This window comes from Schistocerca piceifrons, chromosome X (assembly GCF_021461385.2).
Source record: "Schistocerca piceifrons isolate TAMUIC-IGC-003096 chromosome X, iqSchPice1.1, whole genome shotgun sequence".
In the NCBI taxonomy this organism is placed as follows: Eukaryota; Metazoa; Arthropoda; class Insecta; order Orthoptera; family Acrididae; genus Schistocerca; species Schistocerca piceifrons.
In genome coordinates this window covers 209,664,508-209,685,085 of record NC_060149.1, presented here as the reverse complement: position 1 = coordinate 209,685,085, position 20,578 = coordinate 209,664,508, and the positions used below count along the sequence as shown (strand labels likewise).

At 40.9% G+C, this 20,578-nt stretch overlaps 1 protein-coding gene across 1 annotated transcript in view; it reads right to left on the bottom strand.

Moving 5' to 3' along the window:
- LOC124722984 overlaps nucleotides 1-20,578 on the bottom strand; it is a 272,606-nt gene that overhangs the window by 13,135 nt on the left and 238,893 nt on the right. The window contains exon 2 of the mRNA XM_047248153.1: nucleotides 20,022-20,182. Within this exon, the coding sequence (XP_047104109.1) occupies nucleotides 20,022-20,181 (160 nt within the window). The 5' untranslated portion in view covers nucleotide 20,182. The remainder of the gene's footprint in view (nucleotides 1-20,021; nucleotides 20,183-20,578) is intronic.

Below are 20,578 nucleotides of genomic sequence, written 5' to 3'. Positions count from 1 at the left end.
CTGAAAACTTGTTATTGTGGAAATCGAGATATCTGGAGTTTCCTCAGAAGTCAGGGATTTCATTTCCCAAAGTACCACATGGTTCTCTTATACACACCCTCGAGCGCACTCCCTGATGTTTGCTCATTCATTTTTCTCAGTTCTTTGCAAGTATTAGTTCGGAGAGAACTGAATTTCTCTCGATGTCGGCAGAAATTGCCGTTTAATGTCCAATGCTACCCTTATACGGTACAGTATATTGCGTACAATATAGTGCGCAATATTCCAGTTACAACATAAAATTTGCTTCCCACTCAACAGTGATTGTACATACTATTGTAAGTTGTAACGGGACATCCTCCTCTGGCATTACTTTTCCTCAACAGTCGTCGTCGATACCAGTATTATTTTTCTAATTTTGAACAGGTCAATAATATCTCAGTTGCTTTTCTGAAAGCTTTCATATAATTTTATACACACTATGTTATATTTCAAGTTAAAATGTATGAAAATGAATTACTTTATAAAATGTTTCAGTCTTTATTCATGATCGGTAAGTACTAGTTCTGAATGTACAGTTGAAATTATTTTTTTTAGAAACATATGAAATTACGAGCTATTGGAACACCTAAAATTTATTTTATTAATTACACAATACCGTACTGGTTATTATGTTTATTTCTGGATTCATTTATGAAATAATAATCGAAAGTAATAATGTAACAAACTAGTAAAAATTCATTTGTTAAGGAAAATTGTAAACCATTTGGAATATGGTTATTTCCGCAGAGTGGGAGGGTTGTAAGCATGCCTCTAATGTGATCGGACGTATTTTTGTATTTTGTGCGAGCAATGTAATTTCGGCTTTGTTAGTGTGAAAAAATATATTTACATAAAAACAAAAATGCTGCAACAAAAATCTTAAAATTTATTTAGATCAGTCCAACTGTGAGGACCTAAAATGTGACATTTTCAGCTTCAAGAATCAGACCCCTAGACAAGAAGAACTGGAGCCAACTCTACATGACGAGCTAAGTAAACTAGAAAGTTTATTGCAATCTTCACTCCTCTCAAATCTTCATAACAGACTAATGTGGAATTAGGAAGGAGGAGAAGATTACAAAGTGATATTGACATAGTTCTAAAAAAATAGACGTTGTCTGCCTACGACATCCTATTGTAGACCTATTTCAGGTGTCTTGCATGAAAACTGCAACTTCCCCTTCTTTGCAGATCTGTAATACCAGTTTACACTAGGAAGAGAAGTACTACCTTCCATTAATGGTTTTAACACACTTTTTTGGCATACTGTGATTATATGCTTGAATGAATTTCTGCACACTCGCAGCGACCAAGTCCGTGCGCTCACTAATCGTTTTAAAATTGGAATAATGCAAACGTTTCTTCCAGCCAGTGGTCTCTCAGAACTCGCCAACTTTAGTGTTTACGTAAGGTGAAAGAGTTGCCTTGTAAGTTTCTGTCGATAAAGTTCAATCATTAAAGTTGCTCGCTCTAAAGAAGAGATTTTCAATGAGCTATAACAGTCTAATTAAGTTCGTCACATGAAAATCATTCCAGTTGACATGCAGTATTTAACACGAACGGTGTTACGGAAGGCAGACAAATAAAAAGTTCTATCTGAGTCACTAGGCTGTTACAACATAGTTCCGAGAATCCAAGTCCCGCACAAGTGACACAAAAAATTTACAAACTAATACGACATCCGAAGCAGAGTACGGAGAGAGACGCAGCACGTGTCGAATAACACGCTTGACCCTTTCACTGTTTTAACTTCAAAGTCAGCTACTAATTAAGCCGTAAATTTATCAGGCTTATAACACATCCCAGGCAGAGAGCGGAGAGGCGTGGAAGCTACATCTAGTAACAGGGGAGAGTCCTTCACTGGTGGTCCATATACGCAATTTTCTTTACGGGTGTGGTCGGCAGTAGCTACACTCTGGTCTGAACAACTCAAACAAGTGGCAGCTCATGAGTATAATTCTGCGTGTTCAAAAAATTTGAGATTCAGATAAATGTGAGAGTGGGAAATTAATAACGTCTGCTGTATAACAGTGATGCTTATCAACAAGTTTATACAACTACATCCACTGCCAATAATAATAACAGTAGTAATAATAATAAGATGCATAACTTATCTGACAAAGGGAAGAATTGCTTTTGTGGAATTTTGTTGTTTTGTACATAATTAAGTACAGTTTAGGGCAATAACGAAATGATGTGTAAGGTTTCGCAATTCTCCATTTCGCATTTTTGTGTAAGTGCTTTTCCACTTTTTCGGCCAAATATACAGGATGTATTAGTTCACGAATTTACTTTCGCTCTGAAAATCAGATATTCTTTCGCTGCATCCACGCAACAACTTGTGCTAAATGTACAATATCTTGTTAAATGTTCGCTTGTAGTTACGCTCATTTGATTTCGTCATTCTCCCAATCAAAGGATCTGTTGTCAGAGGCCTTAATTCCTTTGCGTCTAACTTTTCGTGGTAATTTACCTTTATGTTTCCAGAATGAGATTTTCACTCGGCAGCGGAGTGTGCGCTGATATGAAACTTCGTGACAAACTAAAGCTGTGTGGCGAACTCGTGAACTTTGCCTTTCACGGACAAGTGCTCTACCGACTGAAGCAACCAAGTGCGACTCACGACCTGTCCTCCATTTGTGGAAATTATTAAATTCGTGTAGTAATGTCTACCAACATGGTCACTTGACTAGAATACAAATGAGGTGCTGAGATCCATAAGTGCCTAAAGCACACCGCTGTCGATCCCACGTTTAAGTGAGTATCAGAGAAACCAGTGATACAGCTTTTCATGAATTTTCATATACACATTGTGGGCCTACAGCACAGATAAACCTGACTCACCATAAGGTCAACATATCTCAGAATCGTCTACAAATGTTACAGTCTCAAAATCGACAGTGATGTGCTTTGGGCCCTTATGATTCTCAGAGCCTCAAATGGATTACTGTATGATAAAATTCATAACTTAATACACTTTAACTCTTTGAGAAACCCAGAAAATTGGTTTACTGTCAGTACAACATTAACATATACTGACGTCCGATCTAATTTTACTATAGTATATAGTGTGGGAATTAACATACCTGATGAGTGTGCTATCATCTAGAAGGATTTACGCCGAGGGAACAGGGATAAAAATCTGCCGCAGTATGTTACCACCTGGTGGCACTGACGTAAACTTAAAGGGATGTGCACACTGTGAACTGTGCACATTGTTTATCAAATCCGTATGTATTTGGTCTGTAAGGCAATTACGTCACGTGAGTTGCGCATGCGCAAAATCTCCTTAAAACGTGCACAACTGAAGGTGTGCTCGCGGCCCTGATGCCAAGTTTCATGGAGTCTAAAGGAGCAGTAGCATGGTAGATTTAAGTGCCGTACCTTTCAAATTGCAGCATCTATGTTACGTTTAGCAGTAGTCAAAGAAAAGTAACCAATAAATCCGCAAGATGTCAAAAGTTAGGGTATTCATGTGCTCTTGTTCTCTTACACAGCAGCCGCCACTGGCTCAAACGCACACCTGCCTGTAGTAATCACACTAGTTTTGAGTACTATGTATGAATATTGCTGTCCAGTATGGGACTTCGTAAAGACTACACAATGTTTTGAAAAAGGCCAGCCGCGGTGGCCGAGCGGTTCTGGGCGCTTCAGACAGGAACCGCGCGACTGCTACGGTTGCAGGTTCGAATCCTGCCTCAGGCATGGATGTGTGTGATGTCCTTAGGTTAGTTAGGTTTAAGTAGTTCTATGTTCTAGGGGGCTGATGACCTTAGATGTGAACTCCCATAGTGCTCAGAGCCATTTGAGCCATTTCAAAAGGGATACTTTCCCGAGTGAAGTTCATTATCTATCAGGATAAACTAATACCATTTTTTTAAAGACGTGGTGCATACCACTGTGTGCTCTGAGAAATCGATTCAGATGTGTATAGTGGCTACAGTATTTAAGGCGCAGCACTCAAAAGCCAAACCAAGTCGAATACTCTTCACTCTACAACATATTAAAATTTCAAAATTATAAGCCCAAATTTACACTGATGCAAGTAAAATATGTTTATCGCTAGTTTTTCCTGAATTTACTCATTTCATATTGCAAAAAAAGAACAATAAACATAATGAATGTGTTTTACGTATCATATTACAGGTTTTTTTTCAAATTTGAACTTCCTATCTTCATTCTCTGGCAGCCATAAAAAGGAATCGGAAAACACGCGATAACTTCAAAATTCCTTATTCACCTTCTTTAAAGTTCGTAGAATGTTATTTCTTTCCATTTGCAACAACGAAATGGTTCCGAAGGATTACACAATAATCGTGATATCACTCCACTGCGTTGCGTGCGGATGGCATTAGGGAGCACTTGCTATCCTAATCGAAACCATTTGGCTGTCCTGAACGAATACAGAGATCCTTATAGATAATAGAGAGTAGGGTAGAGACTTGGTACACTTTATAAGACCCAAGACAGGGGACTGGAATCACTGAAATGAAGAGGTTGGTCGGACTTTCTCAGTCAGCAGTCATTGGAGTTACCGAAAATGTGTGCCGAAACTGATAGCTAATGAAGATAAAGGCAGGATCAGGTCTCGACGTCGAGGTCACTGCAGGTGGTACTCGATTTAGAAGCGAATCAGCCGTAATCTGGTTGAAGGAGCCGTCCTGACATTCACCTGAAGTGAATCATGGCTGCCACGGAAATGCTATGTCTGGGTGGTAGGACAGGCTTTTGACAGAATAGTAACTATTTATGGCGTAACTTACATCCGAGGACGATATTAAGGAAGTTAGGAATTTTTTGGTGCACATTGATTGTTCCACTTTTTCATAAACGGAGTTCCGCAACAGATAAGCTGTATGTGGTCCATTGTCGAGCCGACGACATTGTCCATGACGAGTAAAATGGATACAGGTGCATCTTTACTGGACCATTGAAAGATGGGAAAACGTTGTCTTTTCAAATGGATCGCGTTTCTTGTTACATTACGTCGACCGACATGAGAGGGTACGCCACCTTCCAGAATGCTTAAGCCGGCCGGGGTGGCCGAGCGTTTCTAGGCGCTACAGTCTGGAACCGTGCGACCACTACGGTCGCAGGTTCGAATCCTGCCTCGGGCATGGATGTGTGTGATGTCCTTAGGTTAGTTAGGTTTAAGTAGTTCTAAGTTCTAGGGGACTGATGACCTTAGAAGTTAAGTCCCATAGCGCTCAGAGCCATTTGAACCATTTTTGAACCAGAATGCTTTACTCGACACACGTATTCATGGGTTTTATCATGTTAGTTGTAGAAACATTATGTCACTAGGTACTTCACTAGGGTCTTATGAGATCTGTGACTATTACTGCAGATACAGTGATATCCGTGGACTGATTCACTATTATTTCTGATCACTTAATGTCCGATGCATTCCCCAGTAGATATCGTATCTTCCAGATGAGCAATTGGCCATGCCGCAAGACCGTGTTCATGCAACAATGATCTGAGAAGCATTATACTTAATTACACGTTTTTTCTGGCCCCAAAAACCGTCCAGTGTCGACGCAAAGGAATACAGCTTGCTTGCCAGCACAGTACAAGAAACCACCTGTTCATAGCCTATGAGAATTGCAAGGCTTGCGGAAAATTAGTGCAGTCTAAAAATGGCTCTGAGCACTATGGGACTTAACATCTATGGTCATCAGTCCCCTAGAACTTAGAACTACTTAAACCTAACTAACCTAAGGACATCACACAACACCCAGTCATCACGAGGCAGAGAAATAGTGCAGTCTGTATCCATCCACTTACCAGCTGAGGTTTAGAGTCCATGACAGTATATCTAGTGTATAATCTCCATGCATATTGTGGACCAATGCAATGATAATAATGTTTTTGTTTAGCTCTTGTTGACCAGTGTCATTCGCACTTCTAGTCTGGTGCCAGTTAGTTTCTCGATTGCCTGGGCGTTAACGTCTGAGGTGAATGTCGTTGTCAATGGCCTTCCATGTGTGTGTGTGGCATTGCTCAGATTGATGGCATCATTTCATTAAAGCTGGACGCGACATTGCATTTGGCTTACATATTGCTAAAGTTTCACTGTGTGTCTGTGTGCAACTTAGACGTTTGGCGACAAGTATCGTACTGTCCTGTCAACATCAGTTTTGGTATATGTTTCAAGTTACCGCAATATTTCACTTCCGCTGTCTGATGCACCTGTAGTTCGTACTTCAGTAAAACTGTGTCTCCAGAGCACACACAAGATACATTCTCTTCTGACAACACGCCACTCTTGTTGCGTGGTTACCTTGGCGTGCGACAACATGCATAATTTGCTTTTTGTAGCCCGTACGCAAATGATCCACTCTCCTATTTTTATGCAACTAAAGTGTGGTGTCACCGCCAGACACCACACTTGCTAGGTGGTAGCCTTTAAATCGGCCGCGGTCCGCTAGTATACGTCGGACCCGCGTGTCGTCACTGTCAGTGATTGCAGACCGAGCGCCACCACACGGAGGGTGTAGAGACGTCCTGGCACTCGCCCCAGTTGTACAGTCTACGTTAATAGCAATGGTTCACTGACCAATACGCTCTCATTTGCCGAGACGATAGTTAGCTTAGCCTTCAGCTACATCATTTGCTACGACCTAACAAGGAGCCATTACCAGTTTATATTCAGTGTAATAATGTCTAACAAGAGCCATGTTCTCCAATTGTGGATTAAAGTTAAGTATTCCAAGAACTACGTTCTTTTGTTTATAGGATAATTACTTTACCTTGTTCCAGACCTCACGCCAATCTGCGTGAGCTTAACGCGTGCCTTTCGGCTACCTCCGAGTGGCTTGGCTGTCTTGCCACGCCAGTACATAAAGAAACTGTTCCATTTTCTGTGAAACAAAGATATATTATGCATTCAGTGCACTGCATAAATCTGAAACACTTACATAGAGGCAACCCTCATCTGAAACGACCTTTCTGGGTTTTATGCATCATCTTCGATAGATTTTTGACATGGAACTTCTTTGCTGTTGGTGATGGCACAGGCTTTGGCTTTCTAGGGCGATATTTTCATAGCTATTAAAGATTCACAATCAAAAATTGTGAAGACTGTCTGTATTGGTTTAGGAATATGTATGGGGCTAGGAGAAATTATTTACACTTTTTCGTCAGATTTAAAAACGTGGTTTATTAAAAATTCATTTTTATTTAAGTAAGTTTTCAATCAATTTCAAATATTTGATGAGATTACAACAGAGACATATAATAAATTTCAGGTTTGTTTATTTTCTCTTCAATTGACTCAACCGATATATTTATTCCTCCTACGTATATCTCGCGAAAAGACAGTGAGTGTAAAAATTAGAGAGATTCGAGCTCATACGGTGACTTTTTCTGCAACCACATGCTGAAACCTTCGGGTAGTTTACAGAAACGAAAGCATTTAACGCACATAAAGCACAAGGTGTAAAGTAAACATAAAAATCAGGCACAGAGAGTTTAGTTAATTGCCTGAACTAGAAAAAATTAAAAGTGGGATGTAGCACATATTATTCATGAAGACTGAGGAGGTTAACAGAAGCAGGTATTCCAGAAAACCGAGCCCAGGCTTGCTCTCTTCGATCGTCGTAGACTAATTATCGTACCGGCTATTAACGTTTCCGCTGAATTAACGATAGTAAATACCTTTAACTGCTTGCAGGATTTAAGACTCCCAAAGAGGTTGTAATGACATGATCATGCCGCTGTACCCAGTCACAAATAATTCAATCTTGTGAATCACTTTTGCAGTCGATGTGCCTGAAGCGTCCGCCATTGTTAACAGCACAAGGTTGAAGCACTCTGCGAGAGTTTTCTATGGCTTTGTCGGACGCAATGGGCAGAATGTCAGCGACTTCTTGTCGCACTGCTTCCTTTCAACATTTAGTTGTTCCAGGAAGACGTGCGGTGCGCTCAATTTACAAGTGACCAAGAGAGAGAAATCATAGAGTTACGCAATCAGGCTACCGCACTGGCCAACAGTTGTCACCACACACAGAAACCAGATGACAACGGCCTATATCGCTTAACATTGAGAGTAAATGAGACGCATGAGCTGTGGGCTTCATACATTCTACTTTACCACATTTTTATTAGGTCGCTTCCTTGTCTGACTGTCTGTTAGTACAAATTTTTCAATTGTTTGTAAACTAGCTTCTACATGAGCTAGAGACTCGAATTTTTAAGCCTAGCTGAGGACAGGATGCGAATGCACTTTCTTGTCTGGTGTGTCACGGAGGGTACTTGTGTACCACTGTCATTTCCAGGTGAGCTAAACTGGAAAATTTCAACATAGCTCGGAAATGGATGACAATGTAATATTAACCCGCTTTTTTGCCAAGTGTGTGACGGAGGGTACATTGTGTGCCATTCTCCCCTTTTTCTATTCCAGTCGCGAAAAGTTTGTGGAAAGAACGATTGCTGGTAAGGCTGCGTGTAAGCTCCAAGTCCTCTAATTTTTACCTTCTTGGCATTTTTGGTGGATATACGCATGAGGAACCAATATATTGATTGAATCAGGTGAAAAGAAACTGAAATAAACCTGAAATTTGTCACATGCCTCTGTTGTAATATCATCAAAATGTTTGAAATTGATTGAAACATTTCACAGATACAAGACTAAAAAGCAGAAAATAACTACTTAAATAACCCCATACAGACAGTCCTCAAAATTAGTGAATTTTCAATGGTTATGAAAATACCTGTAAGATTTAAAACGAAAACGTGAGGCGTATGCAATACATAATTGATACATGAATAGTCAACCGCCTTAATGTAACACCATTTACTAACTGATGCATGAATAGTTCACCTCCTTACTATTTACCAATTGCTTGCGCTCCACGTTTGTCGTTTTAAATCGTACGAGTATTTTCATAGGTATTAAAAATTTACTATCACAAATTTTGGAGATTACTGTATGGAGTTACGAAACTGTATGCGCCTAGGAGAAATTATTTTATACTTTCTAGTCCGAGTTCAGAAAGTGGCGTATTAAAAATTCATTTTATTTAAATAATTATTTCCAACTTACGCTTCAAAATTTTATAGCCTGTCACAATATCTTTTAGAGGTCGTATTTAGACTTTCTTCGTTTAAAAGGATGTATCCGAATTTACGACTGCAGTTAGGCAGGGATTCTGCAACGTACGTTAGTGACATACGAGAAGCTTATCTGCAACTCAGTATCGAAAGTGTTTTTTATGTATAAACTGCAACAAAAGTGGAAAATTACCCCATCACTAGAATTACCCTATCACTAGACAACGCAACAGCTGCTTGAGGAAACGTGTTGCCGATCTCACTGACAAAGAGGTAGAAGGTTTCGCTATTTCGTCTGCCTTATTGTCAACATCAGTTTGCCTGAATGGAGCCCATATTTCAGGATTCTTTCAACACATCGATCGGAAATCCTAAGCGCAGTAATGTGTTTGCTTTCAGGACGCCTTTGAAATTGTTCGATCGATGTCCTCAACGTCAGAACCTTTTAATGCATTCTTAATCTCTGAGATAAGACGTTTGCTTACCAGTTTTTCTCCCCAGTACAACCCATGTTCAAGAAACTGGAGCACGTCAATCAAGTCTGTAGTGCTTACGATGTGCTCTGTGTAGGTAGGGTGTTTGTTCTTAAAACATTTTAACACTGAAGCGATGTGCTATTCTGAACAAATCATGCTATCGCAATACAGCAGTTAACAAAGGACAGACTAAACTGTGATCTCTCACAGTATGGGAGCTGTTTGTGCCGTAGTCTGTAAGAGAAGATTCTGCAGCTTCTGAAAACCAATAACATTATCATTCAAGTGTTTTACATTCAGGGTTATATAAAAACAGTGAGTAACTGAATTACTCATGCAAAAATAATATGAAAACCCTGTATCAGTTTTGGTGCATAAATGCTTAGTTTCCAAAAAGGATGGAAACTTAATGTTTAACGTCCCTTGAATTACGAGGTCATAAGAGTTCGAACACAAACTCGGACTGGGGAAGAAAAGAGAAGGAAATCGGCAGTGTCCTTTTCAAAGGAATCATCACGTTGTTGCGTTAAGTGATTCAGGAAAAACACTGAAAACCTAAATCCGGATGGTCGGACGACGGAGGTTTGAACTCTCGTTCTCGCGAAAGCGAATCCAACGTCTTACGGCTTCGCCACCCCGCTCGTTTTAGTTTCCAAGTTATGTGACAGCTAAATATGAATACAGTTTCATTTCCACATTTGCTTTTTATGTTTTTCATGATTATTCAGATGACGTATTACCATTTGTAGGATCACCTATGAGGCGTGTACACTATGCACGAGAACCCTATTGTACAATTCAGTGTGCATGCCCGAGAGATGCTTGATGTACACACATCAAAAAAGTTTTGCACCACATCGGTTCTGAGAGTTCCGGAACCTGTACAGAAAATTGGAGTAGAGATCAGCATAAACGTCATTTCCGCCCTTTTTGTTGCTCATGAAAACCACTCATTGCATGTTGTACCACCATACAGCGAGACCTTCAAAGGTGGTGGTCGAGACTGCTGTACGCACCGGTACCTCTAATACCCAGTAGCATGTCCTCTTGCTTTGATACATGCCTGTATTCGTCGTGGCATACAATCCACAAGTTCATCAAGGTACTGTTGGTCCAGATTGTCCCACTTCTCAACGGCGATTAGGCGTAGATCCCTCAGAGTGGTTGGTGGGCCACGTCGTCCATAAACAGCCATTTCCCATCTATCCCAGGCATGTTCGATAGGGTTCATGTGTGGAGAACATGCTGGACACTCCAGTCGAGCGATTTCGTTATCCTGAAGGAAGTCATTCACAAGATGTTCACGATAGGGACGCGAACTGTCGTCCATGAAGACGAATGCCTCGCCAATATGCTGCCGATATGGTTGTACTATCGGTCGTAGGATGGCATTCACGAATCGTACAGCCGTTACGGCGCCTTCCATGACCACCAGCGGCGTACGTCGGCCCCACATAATGCCACCCCAAAAGATCAGGGAACGTACACTTTGCTGCACTCTTTGGACAGTGTGGCTACGGCAGCCTGACCGAGTTGCCTCCAAACACGTCTCCGACGATGGTCTGGCATATGTGACACTCATCGGTGAAGAGAACGTGATGCCAATCCTGAGCAGTCCATGCGGCATGTTGTTGGGCCCATCTGTCCCGCACTGCATGGTGACGTGGTTGCGAAGATGGACCTCGCCATGGACGTCGGGAGTGAAGTTGCGCATCATGCAGCCTACTGTGCACAGTTTGAGTCGTAACACTACTTCCTGTGGTTACACGAAATGCATTATTTTACATGTTTCCTCCGAGCCGTAGTCCGTAGGTAGCGGTCATCCACTGCAGCAGTAGCCCTTTGGCGGCCTGAGCGAGGCATCTCATCGATAGTTCCTGTCTTCCTGTATCTACTCCATGTCCGATCAACATCGCTTTGCTTCACTCCGAGACGTCTGTACACTTCCCTTGTTGAGAGCCCTTCCTAGCATAAAGCAACAATGCGGACGCGATCGAACGGCGGTATTGACCGTCTAGGCATGGTTGAACTACAGACAACACGAGCCGTGTACTTCCTTCCTGGTGGAATGACTGGAACTGATCGGCTGTCGGACCCCCTCCGTCTAATAGGCACTGCACATGCCTGGTTGCTTACATCTCTGGGCGGGTTTAGTGACATCTCTGAACAGTCAAAGGGACTGCGTCTGTGACAGTATCCACAGTCAACGTCTGTCTTCAGTAGTTCTGGGAACCGGGGCGATGCAAAACTGTTTTTGATATGTGCACATTGATGGTCGGTGTGGTGAAATTCATTGGCCTTAAGACTCACCTCACTGGACTCTTTTTATATGGAATTACGTCAGATATACAGTTCCACGAAGACCTATCGAAGATGATCAATTCCTTTTAGCATGAGTTATGACAGTAAGTGAGGCAATATGCGTTGTACCGGATACATTCAGGTGTGTTAGAAACTCACTGTGGTAGTACGTGTAAGCGTATATTCAGGCTTATGGTCGTAACTTTTAACACTTTGTGTGAGATGTGAACAAAATACAAGACACAGAAAATGACAAGTGTAATGAAAAAGTGGTACAGCTGATAAAGTAAGTGTGACGTTGCAACTTTGCATTTCCTTGCCTGCCGTAATAGAAACTTTTCTTCTTATTTCTTTGAAAGGAATGTCCTACTATTTTCAATGCACGTAGTACAGGGCCGTTACAATTAAAACAAGTAATGAGAGACCCCCATGAAAGACGAGTGATCGCAAGATAATGAAATTTTATAGAAACATTCGTTAGGACATGCGGAAGAGAAATAACTGATAAATCATTGAAAGGAACATATATTAATTTCCACAGGAGAGGGTAACATGTGTAAATTGCGTACCATGTTATGTCTCAGAATGCAAATGTTGTGCAGTGTGACTACTATCTGCATCCACGACAGTCTGGAACCGCACTAGAGATACCATTTCACAACTGTTCGCAGCACTCTTGGAATGGTGGATCATGGAATGTTTAGCTATCGAGAAACAGCATGTGCACTACTCGAAGATCGCATATTGCGTCCAGTATTCTCAGCCGTGGCAGCAGTAGTTTCTTCACCAATTTGTGGCGCAATTGACCATCGGCCTCTCCCAAATCGCCAGTGGATTCGAACTTCCGAATCATGTTGTTCAATCCCATATTCCTTTAATGCAGCGGTACTCGCGAAGAGCAGCAGCTGTTGTTTTGATAAAACAGCTTTACTAATGAAGTCCTGCTACCTTGTCGAGATCCATATACACTGTCTGCAACTGTAATGCACACCGATGCTTTTGTTTCAACCCTGCGTCACCAGTACCGGCGCCAAACGGCAAATCATGACAATAACACTATTAACAACGCAAATCCTGCAACACACAGTTTGAACATTATTCCTATAAAGTTGGGTATGCCACCGGTAAATAGTTTTCCGTCTACATTGGCTCCAGTAGTTTAATTATATCTACCCTGTATATTATTATTATTGGCGAATTCTCCCCAGAAATGGAAGACGTTAAGCAAATAAGTCGATCAATTTTTCTTTGAGTTCTTCTTGTTCTTCCAATAGGCTTTCATTCTTTCCGAAGAGGCTTGTTTACGCTTTACTGTTTTTCTTTTCGTTGCTCTGATATAACTTCCCATTTGTCTACTTTGTGTCTGAAGGTGTCTCTTTCTAGAATTTCGGGTAGTCTTGTGTTTGCTATATTTAGGTCCTTTCTAATTTCATCTAGTCAAGGAGTGGAATTCTTAAGTGAGGTTACATAATCTACTATTATTTTCGTCAATCGATTTTCTGGTAGTCGGCTGAGATGACCAAAGAATTTCATTAGCCTTTTACTAATATCGATTTCGGTGTTTGAAAACTTTCTATTGTTTTAATTGATTGTAGCCTATAACCGTCTTGGGAATGTCTTCCTCCTAGAATTTTCCTGATGGTCTTGCCCTCTTATTTTTTTATGGCTTCAAGTTGTTGTTTTCTGTTACGGGTTAGTGTTTCACTTGCGTAGAGGATTGCTGGTTTTATGACAGAATTCTAGTGTCGAATTTTTGCCCCTCTTACAATTGATTTTTTTCTTGTAGAGGTTTTGCGTTAACCATAATCCTTTTTTTAATTTTTTGGAGGTGATGTTGCTGTGAGATTTTTTCAACGCCTGTCGGTTCGATGAAGTCTCCAAGGTATTTAAAGTATGGGACCCCCTTAATTTAACATATTTTGTTTTCAGGCTTGCAATTTCTGTTTTTGAACAAAAGAATTCAGTTTTCTCAAAAGAAATGTGTAAACCTACTTTTTATGCACATTCTTTGAGTATTTCCAGCTGTTTAACTGCAGTCTACTCATCCTCTGTTAGCATCGCCAAGTCGTCTGCAAATGCAAGATATAGTATGTAGAGGTTGTTTTTGGCAACGACCAGTTGGATTGACTTCCAAACCCCAAATTTCTTGATTTATTTTTCCAATTCTTCCATAACTTTATCTAGAACTACGTTGAGCAGAATAGGAGAGCGTCCATCATCTTGTATCACATCTGTTTCAATGTCGAAGAGTTCAGAGATCTCCACCATAAATTTAGATTTGGTGCCCATTAGTGTCTGTTTAGTGATTTCTCGTGTTGCGGGGTCTAATCCCCTTGCTTCTAAAATTTGGAATAGTTAGGGCCTATCTATTGAATCGTATGCTTTTTTAAAATCTACAAGTGCGCATACTACAGGTTTTTGTCTGAGAACTCACATTTTGATTATGGTTTGAGGTTGGAAATTTGCTCCGGACATGATCTGTTGGGCCTGAATCCTGCTTGATATTGTGCTACTTTGGGTTCTAATTGCTGTTGTGTTCTATTCAAGAGACAGGCTGATATAAATCTGTAGGTGACTGGTAATAGAGAGATCCCCCTATAGTTGTTTACATCTCATTTATTACCTTTCTTATGTAGTGGTTGAATCAGAGCAATCTTCCAGTCACCCGGGATTTTTTCGGTTTGTCAGAGGTTTTGGATTATTTGAGAATTTTTTTTGAGTGAATTTGGGCCTAAATTTTTCAAGAGTGCTGCTACAATTCCGTCCTCCCCTGATGCTTTATTGCTTTTAAGTTTCTTGATGTGAGCATTAATTTCTTCTTGTGTTGGTGGTGACGAGTTATGTGGTGATATTACTGGCTGAACTTTAGGGAATCTCTCTTTGGGTTCCGGAAAATTTAAAAGCTGTGAAAAGTACGTGGCTAGTACTTGGCAATTTTCTTTATTTGTAAGGACCAATTTACAATCTTGTTTTCGAAAGCAAAGGTTTTGTAGTGGGTACCCTTTGATCGGGTTTGCGAAGCTCTTATAGAAATCGAGTGTGTTGTAGTTTTTGAAGTTTTCTTCGATTGACTGCAGTTGCTCACTCACATATTTTCGTTTAATTTGCCTTAAAATCTTACAAGTCTATCCGCGCATTTCGAAAAATTTCTTCAGTGTTTCTTCTGATTTGTTGCAATTGTAATTCTGAAATGCCATTCTCCTTTCTTCTAGTGCGTTCTCGCATTCTTAATTCCACCAAGGGTGTTTTGGTTTTTTGTGAAGATTGATCAGATCTTTTACTGTTTTGATGATTTTAGTTTAAAATTTCTCCCAAATTTCCGCGTGTTGTTCTTCCTATTTTTCAGTGGTTTTGGAGTCTTTGTTTTGGTGTAGGTCAAATTTTGGGATCAGTGGTGTTTTTCTTTCGAATTTCCTCTTGGGTGTGAATTTAATTTTTATTCTGGTTAAATAATGATCCTTCGCAAACTTGCACATCGTGAATTTCTTTTTGGTAGGCACATGACATTGCAATATGATCAGTTTGAAATTCTCCGAAATGATGGATACGTGATCGCCACGTTTTTTGTTTTTTGGGGTGTTTCCGAAGTGAGGTTGACATGATTTCTAGGTTGTTTTGTTAGCGTAATTAAATGAGTCGCGTGTCATTTCTATTGGTAAATTTGTGTGCTGGGTAGCTTCCTACTATCTTTTGTATCTGTGTTCTCTTGTTCTCTGGCAATTTGTGGACTGAAGTTACCGAGTAGAATTTTCGCATCATCTTTTGTAATTTTGGCCATCTCTCTTTCAAGTTCTTCCCAGAATCTTTGTTTTTTTAGGGTATTTTTATTATCACCATTTGTTGGTACATGTACATAAATAAAGGTGTGGTTTTTGTTTGTGTGTTTGATTTGTAGGGTCATTAGTTGATTGTTGATGCATTTCACATCTGTTACTGAGTCCAGAACTTTTTTGTCTTCGGTAAAGGCCATTCCAAATAGTGCTACTCCTTTGCCAATTTTCTTGTTTATTCCACTTTTGAAGAGTCTGTAATTATAGTAGTCTATCGTTTCTGAATCTGTATAGCGTGCTTCTTGCAAGGTGAGAATTTGAATTTTCTGCTTCGTGAGTGCTGTTGTGAGGTCGTGTAATTTTCCTGCTTAAATAAGTGTCTGAATATTGAAAGTGTCCATATACGTGTGTGTTTTTCGTGGAAGTTTACCAGAGCACTCCGACTTGCTCTCTCGTATAAGTTCAAGCTCCCCAGAATCCGAATGCTTGGTTGCCACTTTTGAGAGGGTGGATTGCCCACCAGGGGTAATTTTGTCATTACTTGTACGAGTCACGTTTGCTTGTCATCAATTGTCTAGCATTGCTAGTTGTGTAGAACCAGGGATTGTGAGTTCCTGGAGCATGTTAACAGCACCTCCTGGTGAACAGACGCCGACCATACCGCAGCTTATACCAAGTCAGACGCAACATAGATTCTGGTTGTCATTTAGGTCCACGCCTGGTATTTTATTTCCCACTTACCCGGCATATCTACCGAGCATTCCCATATCCGCCACCTGGGGATGCGCCAGATAAGGGTTGACAAACCCCACACTGGCTACCCTATAGATTATTAACAGACGAGTACGTATTTTAATTATGAGTCATGTCTGACGTGAATCTATTCTTTTATACATGGCGCATAATTTAAGCAACATCGCCAAACCCTTAAATGTTACGCGTAGTGGGAACTGGTCGTTTTCCAGAATGGAGCTTCTGCCTGTAAACGCACAGCCTAGGCTCTCTGGGGTATCCCAGTTTGAGAACGGTGGCATCACAGTTTCTTCAGACTGCTTTTAACATTCATATAGCAACGCATTAGCCATCGGTGTAAGATGCTAATTCACTTGTATCTGCAAGCTAAAGCTGGCTTCAAGGAAACTATGGTATGCAAGAAAGCTTGATTATTGCACTCCATGGCATATCAAAACGCCAAGTGGCTTAGGGTGCGTAATAGCATTCTTGCACATGTACTGAAAGCTCGTATAGTCCTTAATGTCGTCACAACTGAGGCGTCGAGGTCAGAAACGGGACTTGTCATCATTTTTGGGGTATATGAGTTATTACTGTATTTGGTATTTTCACACGATTCCGCATCTTTTGGTTCTAAAATGGGACTTGTTCAGTGATTTTTCCCTGTCAAAATCAGTGTTGAAATTACGTTTCGTGCAGAAAGAGGACTTGTCACAGAGACAAGTCCCTATATTACAAGAAAGAACGTGAGGCGTGAGGGCAGCAATGTAGCGGTTTGCAGTAATCAGCTGTGAGATTTGCAAATGGCTTCGGTAACGGAACAGTCAGACGAGTCCGAAGACGATTTACATGAATTTAGAAGAAAGAAAAGATGCCCCGAATTGTGGAAGAGGAATGTGATTACCCAAGACAAGGTCAAGCGCTTGGATCATGCCAACTGGAAAGGAAACATTGTTCCTAGGAGGGAAACAGGAAAAGATTGCAGGTAAATAGTCATCCAATGTACATTGTTTGAATTCTCTGCACATAATGTAATATTCTGTAGCAGAGGCAAGTTGTGTAGAAACATTGTACTAAAATGTAACTATAAATTCCTTTCATGGACGCAAAGTTGAAATTTATGTTTTAGTTGTAATACGGGAAATCGGTAAAAATATGTTATCCGCCTAGTATATGAGTTAATAATACGCTAATATCTGTTTACAGATGCCGGCATAAATGTTTTGTGAAGTTCTCATTGCTCAGAAGGAACTATTGTTGACAGAATTCAACAATATGCCCAACAATGATGGACAGGATGGGTACTTGCGTGCTCAAATTATTATTATTATAAGGAACTGGCATGACAACTATAATATTAGTTTATTAACCAGATGTGGACTCTGACCACAATCTATTGGTTATGAACTGTAGATTAAAACTGAAGAAATTGCAAAAAGGTGGGATATTGAGGAGATGGGACCTGAATAAACTAAAAGAACCACAGGTTGTAGAGAGCTTCGGGGAGAGCATTAGGGGACGATTGACAAGAATGGGGGAAATAAATACAGTAGTAGAAGAATGGGTAGCTTTGAGAGATGAAATAGTGAAGGTATCAGAGGATCAAGTAGGTAAAAAGACGAGGGCTAATAGAAATCCTTAGGTTACAGAAGAGATATTGAATTTAATTGATGAAAGGAGAAAATACAAAAATGCAGTAAATGAAGCAGGCAAAAAGGAATACAAACGTCTCAAAAATTAGATCGACAGGAAGTGCAAAATGGCTAACCAGGGATGGCTAGAGGACAAATGTCAGGATGTAGAGGCACAAATCACTAAGGGTAAGATAGATACTGCCTACAGGAAAATTAAGAGACCTTTGGAGAAAAGAGGACTACTTGCAGGAATATCAAGATCACAGATGGAAAGACAGTACTAAGCAAAGAAGGGAAAGCAGAAAGGTGGAAGGAGTATATAGAATGTCTATACAAGGGCGATGTTCTTGAGGACAATATTATAGAAATGGATGAGAATGTAGATGAAGATGAAATGGGAGATATGATACTGCCTGAAGAGTTTGACAGAGCACTCAAAAATCTAAGTCGAAACAAGGCCCCGGGAGTAGACAACATCCCATTAGAACTAATGACAGCCTTGGGAGAGCCAGGCCTAAGAAAACTCTACCATTTAGTGAGCAAGAGGTATGAGACAGGCGAAATACCCTCAGACTTCAAGAAGAATATAATAATTCCAATCCCAAAGAAAGCAGGTGTGGACAGATGTGAAAATTACCGAACTATCAGTTTAATAAGCCACGGCTGAAAAATATTAACACGAATTCTCTACAGACGAATGGAAAAATTGATAGAAGCCGACCTCGGGGAAGATCAGTTTGGATTCCACAGAAATGCTGGAACACGTGAGGCAATACTGACCCTACGACTTATCTTAGAAAATAGATTAAGGAAAGGCAAACCTACGTTTCTAGCATTTGTAGACTTAGAGAAAGCTTTTGACAATGCTCTGTGGAATACTCTCTTTCAAATTCTGAAAGTGGCAGGGGTAAAATACAGGGAGCGAAAGGCTATTTACAATTTGTACAGAAACCAGATGGCAGTTATAAGAGTCGAGGGGCATGAAAGGGAAGAAGTGGTTGGGAAGGGAGTGAGACATGGTTGTAGCCTATCCCCTATGTTATTCAATCTGTATATTGAGCAAGCAGTAAAGGAAACAAAAGAAAAATTCGGAGTAGGTATTAAAATCCAAGGAGAAGAGATAAAAACTTTGAGGTTCGCCGATGACATTGTAATTCTGTCAGAGACAGCAAAGGACCTGGAAGAGCAGTTGAACGGAATGGACAATGTCTTGAAAGGAGGATATAAGATAAACATCAACAAAAGCAAAACGAGGATAATGGACTGTAGTCGAATTAAATCGGGTGATGCTGCCGGAATTAGATTAGGAAATGAGACACTTAAAGTAGTAAATGAGTTTTGCTATTTGAGGAGCAAAATAACTGATGATGGTCGAAGTAGTAGACTGGCAATGGCAAGGAATCGTTTCTGAAGAAGAGAAATTTGTTAACATCGAGTTTAGATTTAAATCTCAGGAAGTCGTTTCTGAAAGTATTTGTATGGGGTGTAGCCATATATGGAAGTGAAACGTGGACAAATAGTTCAGACAAGAAGAGAATAGAAGCTTTCGAAATGTGGTGCTACAGAAGAATGCTGAAGATTAGATGGGTAGATCACATAACTAATGAGGAGGTATTGAACAGAATTGGGGAGAAGAGGAGTTTGTGGCACAACTTGACTAGAAGAAGGGATCAGTTGGTAGGACATGTTTTGAGGCATCAAGGGATCACCAATTTAGTACTGGAGGGCAGCGTGGAGGGTAAAAATCGTAGAGGGAGACCAAGAGATGAATACACTAAGCAGATTCAGAAGGATGTAGGCTGCAGTAGGTACTTGGAGATGAAAAAGCTTGCACAGGATAGAGTAGCATGGAGAGCTGCATCAAACCAGTCTCAGGACTGAAGACCACAACAACAACAACATCCCCTTTTTGATCTGAACGTCTCAGTTGTGCTGTTATGTTGTGTACCAATGCAGTAACGCTGTTGAAATCGTTACAACGTGTACCAGTGCACAAGTATCGGAACTGATAAATGGGGCTTGAAGTGTCGCACCTGTGTGGACGTCGTCGTCGTCCGCCTTGTGGCCGGGCGGCAGGCGCTGCTGCCAGGCTTCCGCGCCGGGCGGCCGCCCCCAGGCCACGGCAGACTCGTCCCGCACGTAGGGCGCCGCCAGCACCGCCGGCGCCACCAACACCAGCAGCCAGCACAGCATCCTGCAACCGACACCTCCTCCTCATTCTCTCTTCCTCATTTTTTTTCTTTATTGTTATTTAACACGTTACATATAGGTGGGCTGGCAGCAGCACACTACGCTCCTCTTCAGCCACAAGGTTTACAAAGAAAATACAATGGAGACACAGAGTATATAGAACAAAGTGGAGGGCAAAAAACAGTAGACATAGAGAACAAATAACACGTAGCCGTTCGCACGCGAAGACACCTAAAGAAACTGATGGCCCTGCACACGGACACTGATGATGGAGACGACACGTGAACGATGGAGCATAGGTGGCGAAAACCACTGAGGCACAAACACGACGGCACATACACTAAAACGATGGCGATGATCTCCGGCGCGAATGTCCACGGAAACGTGTGCGAGTCCGGGG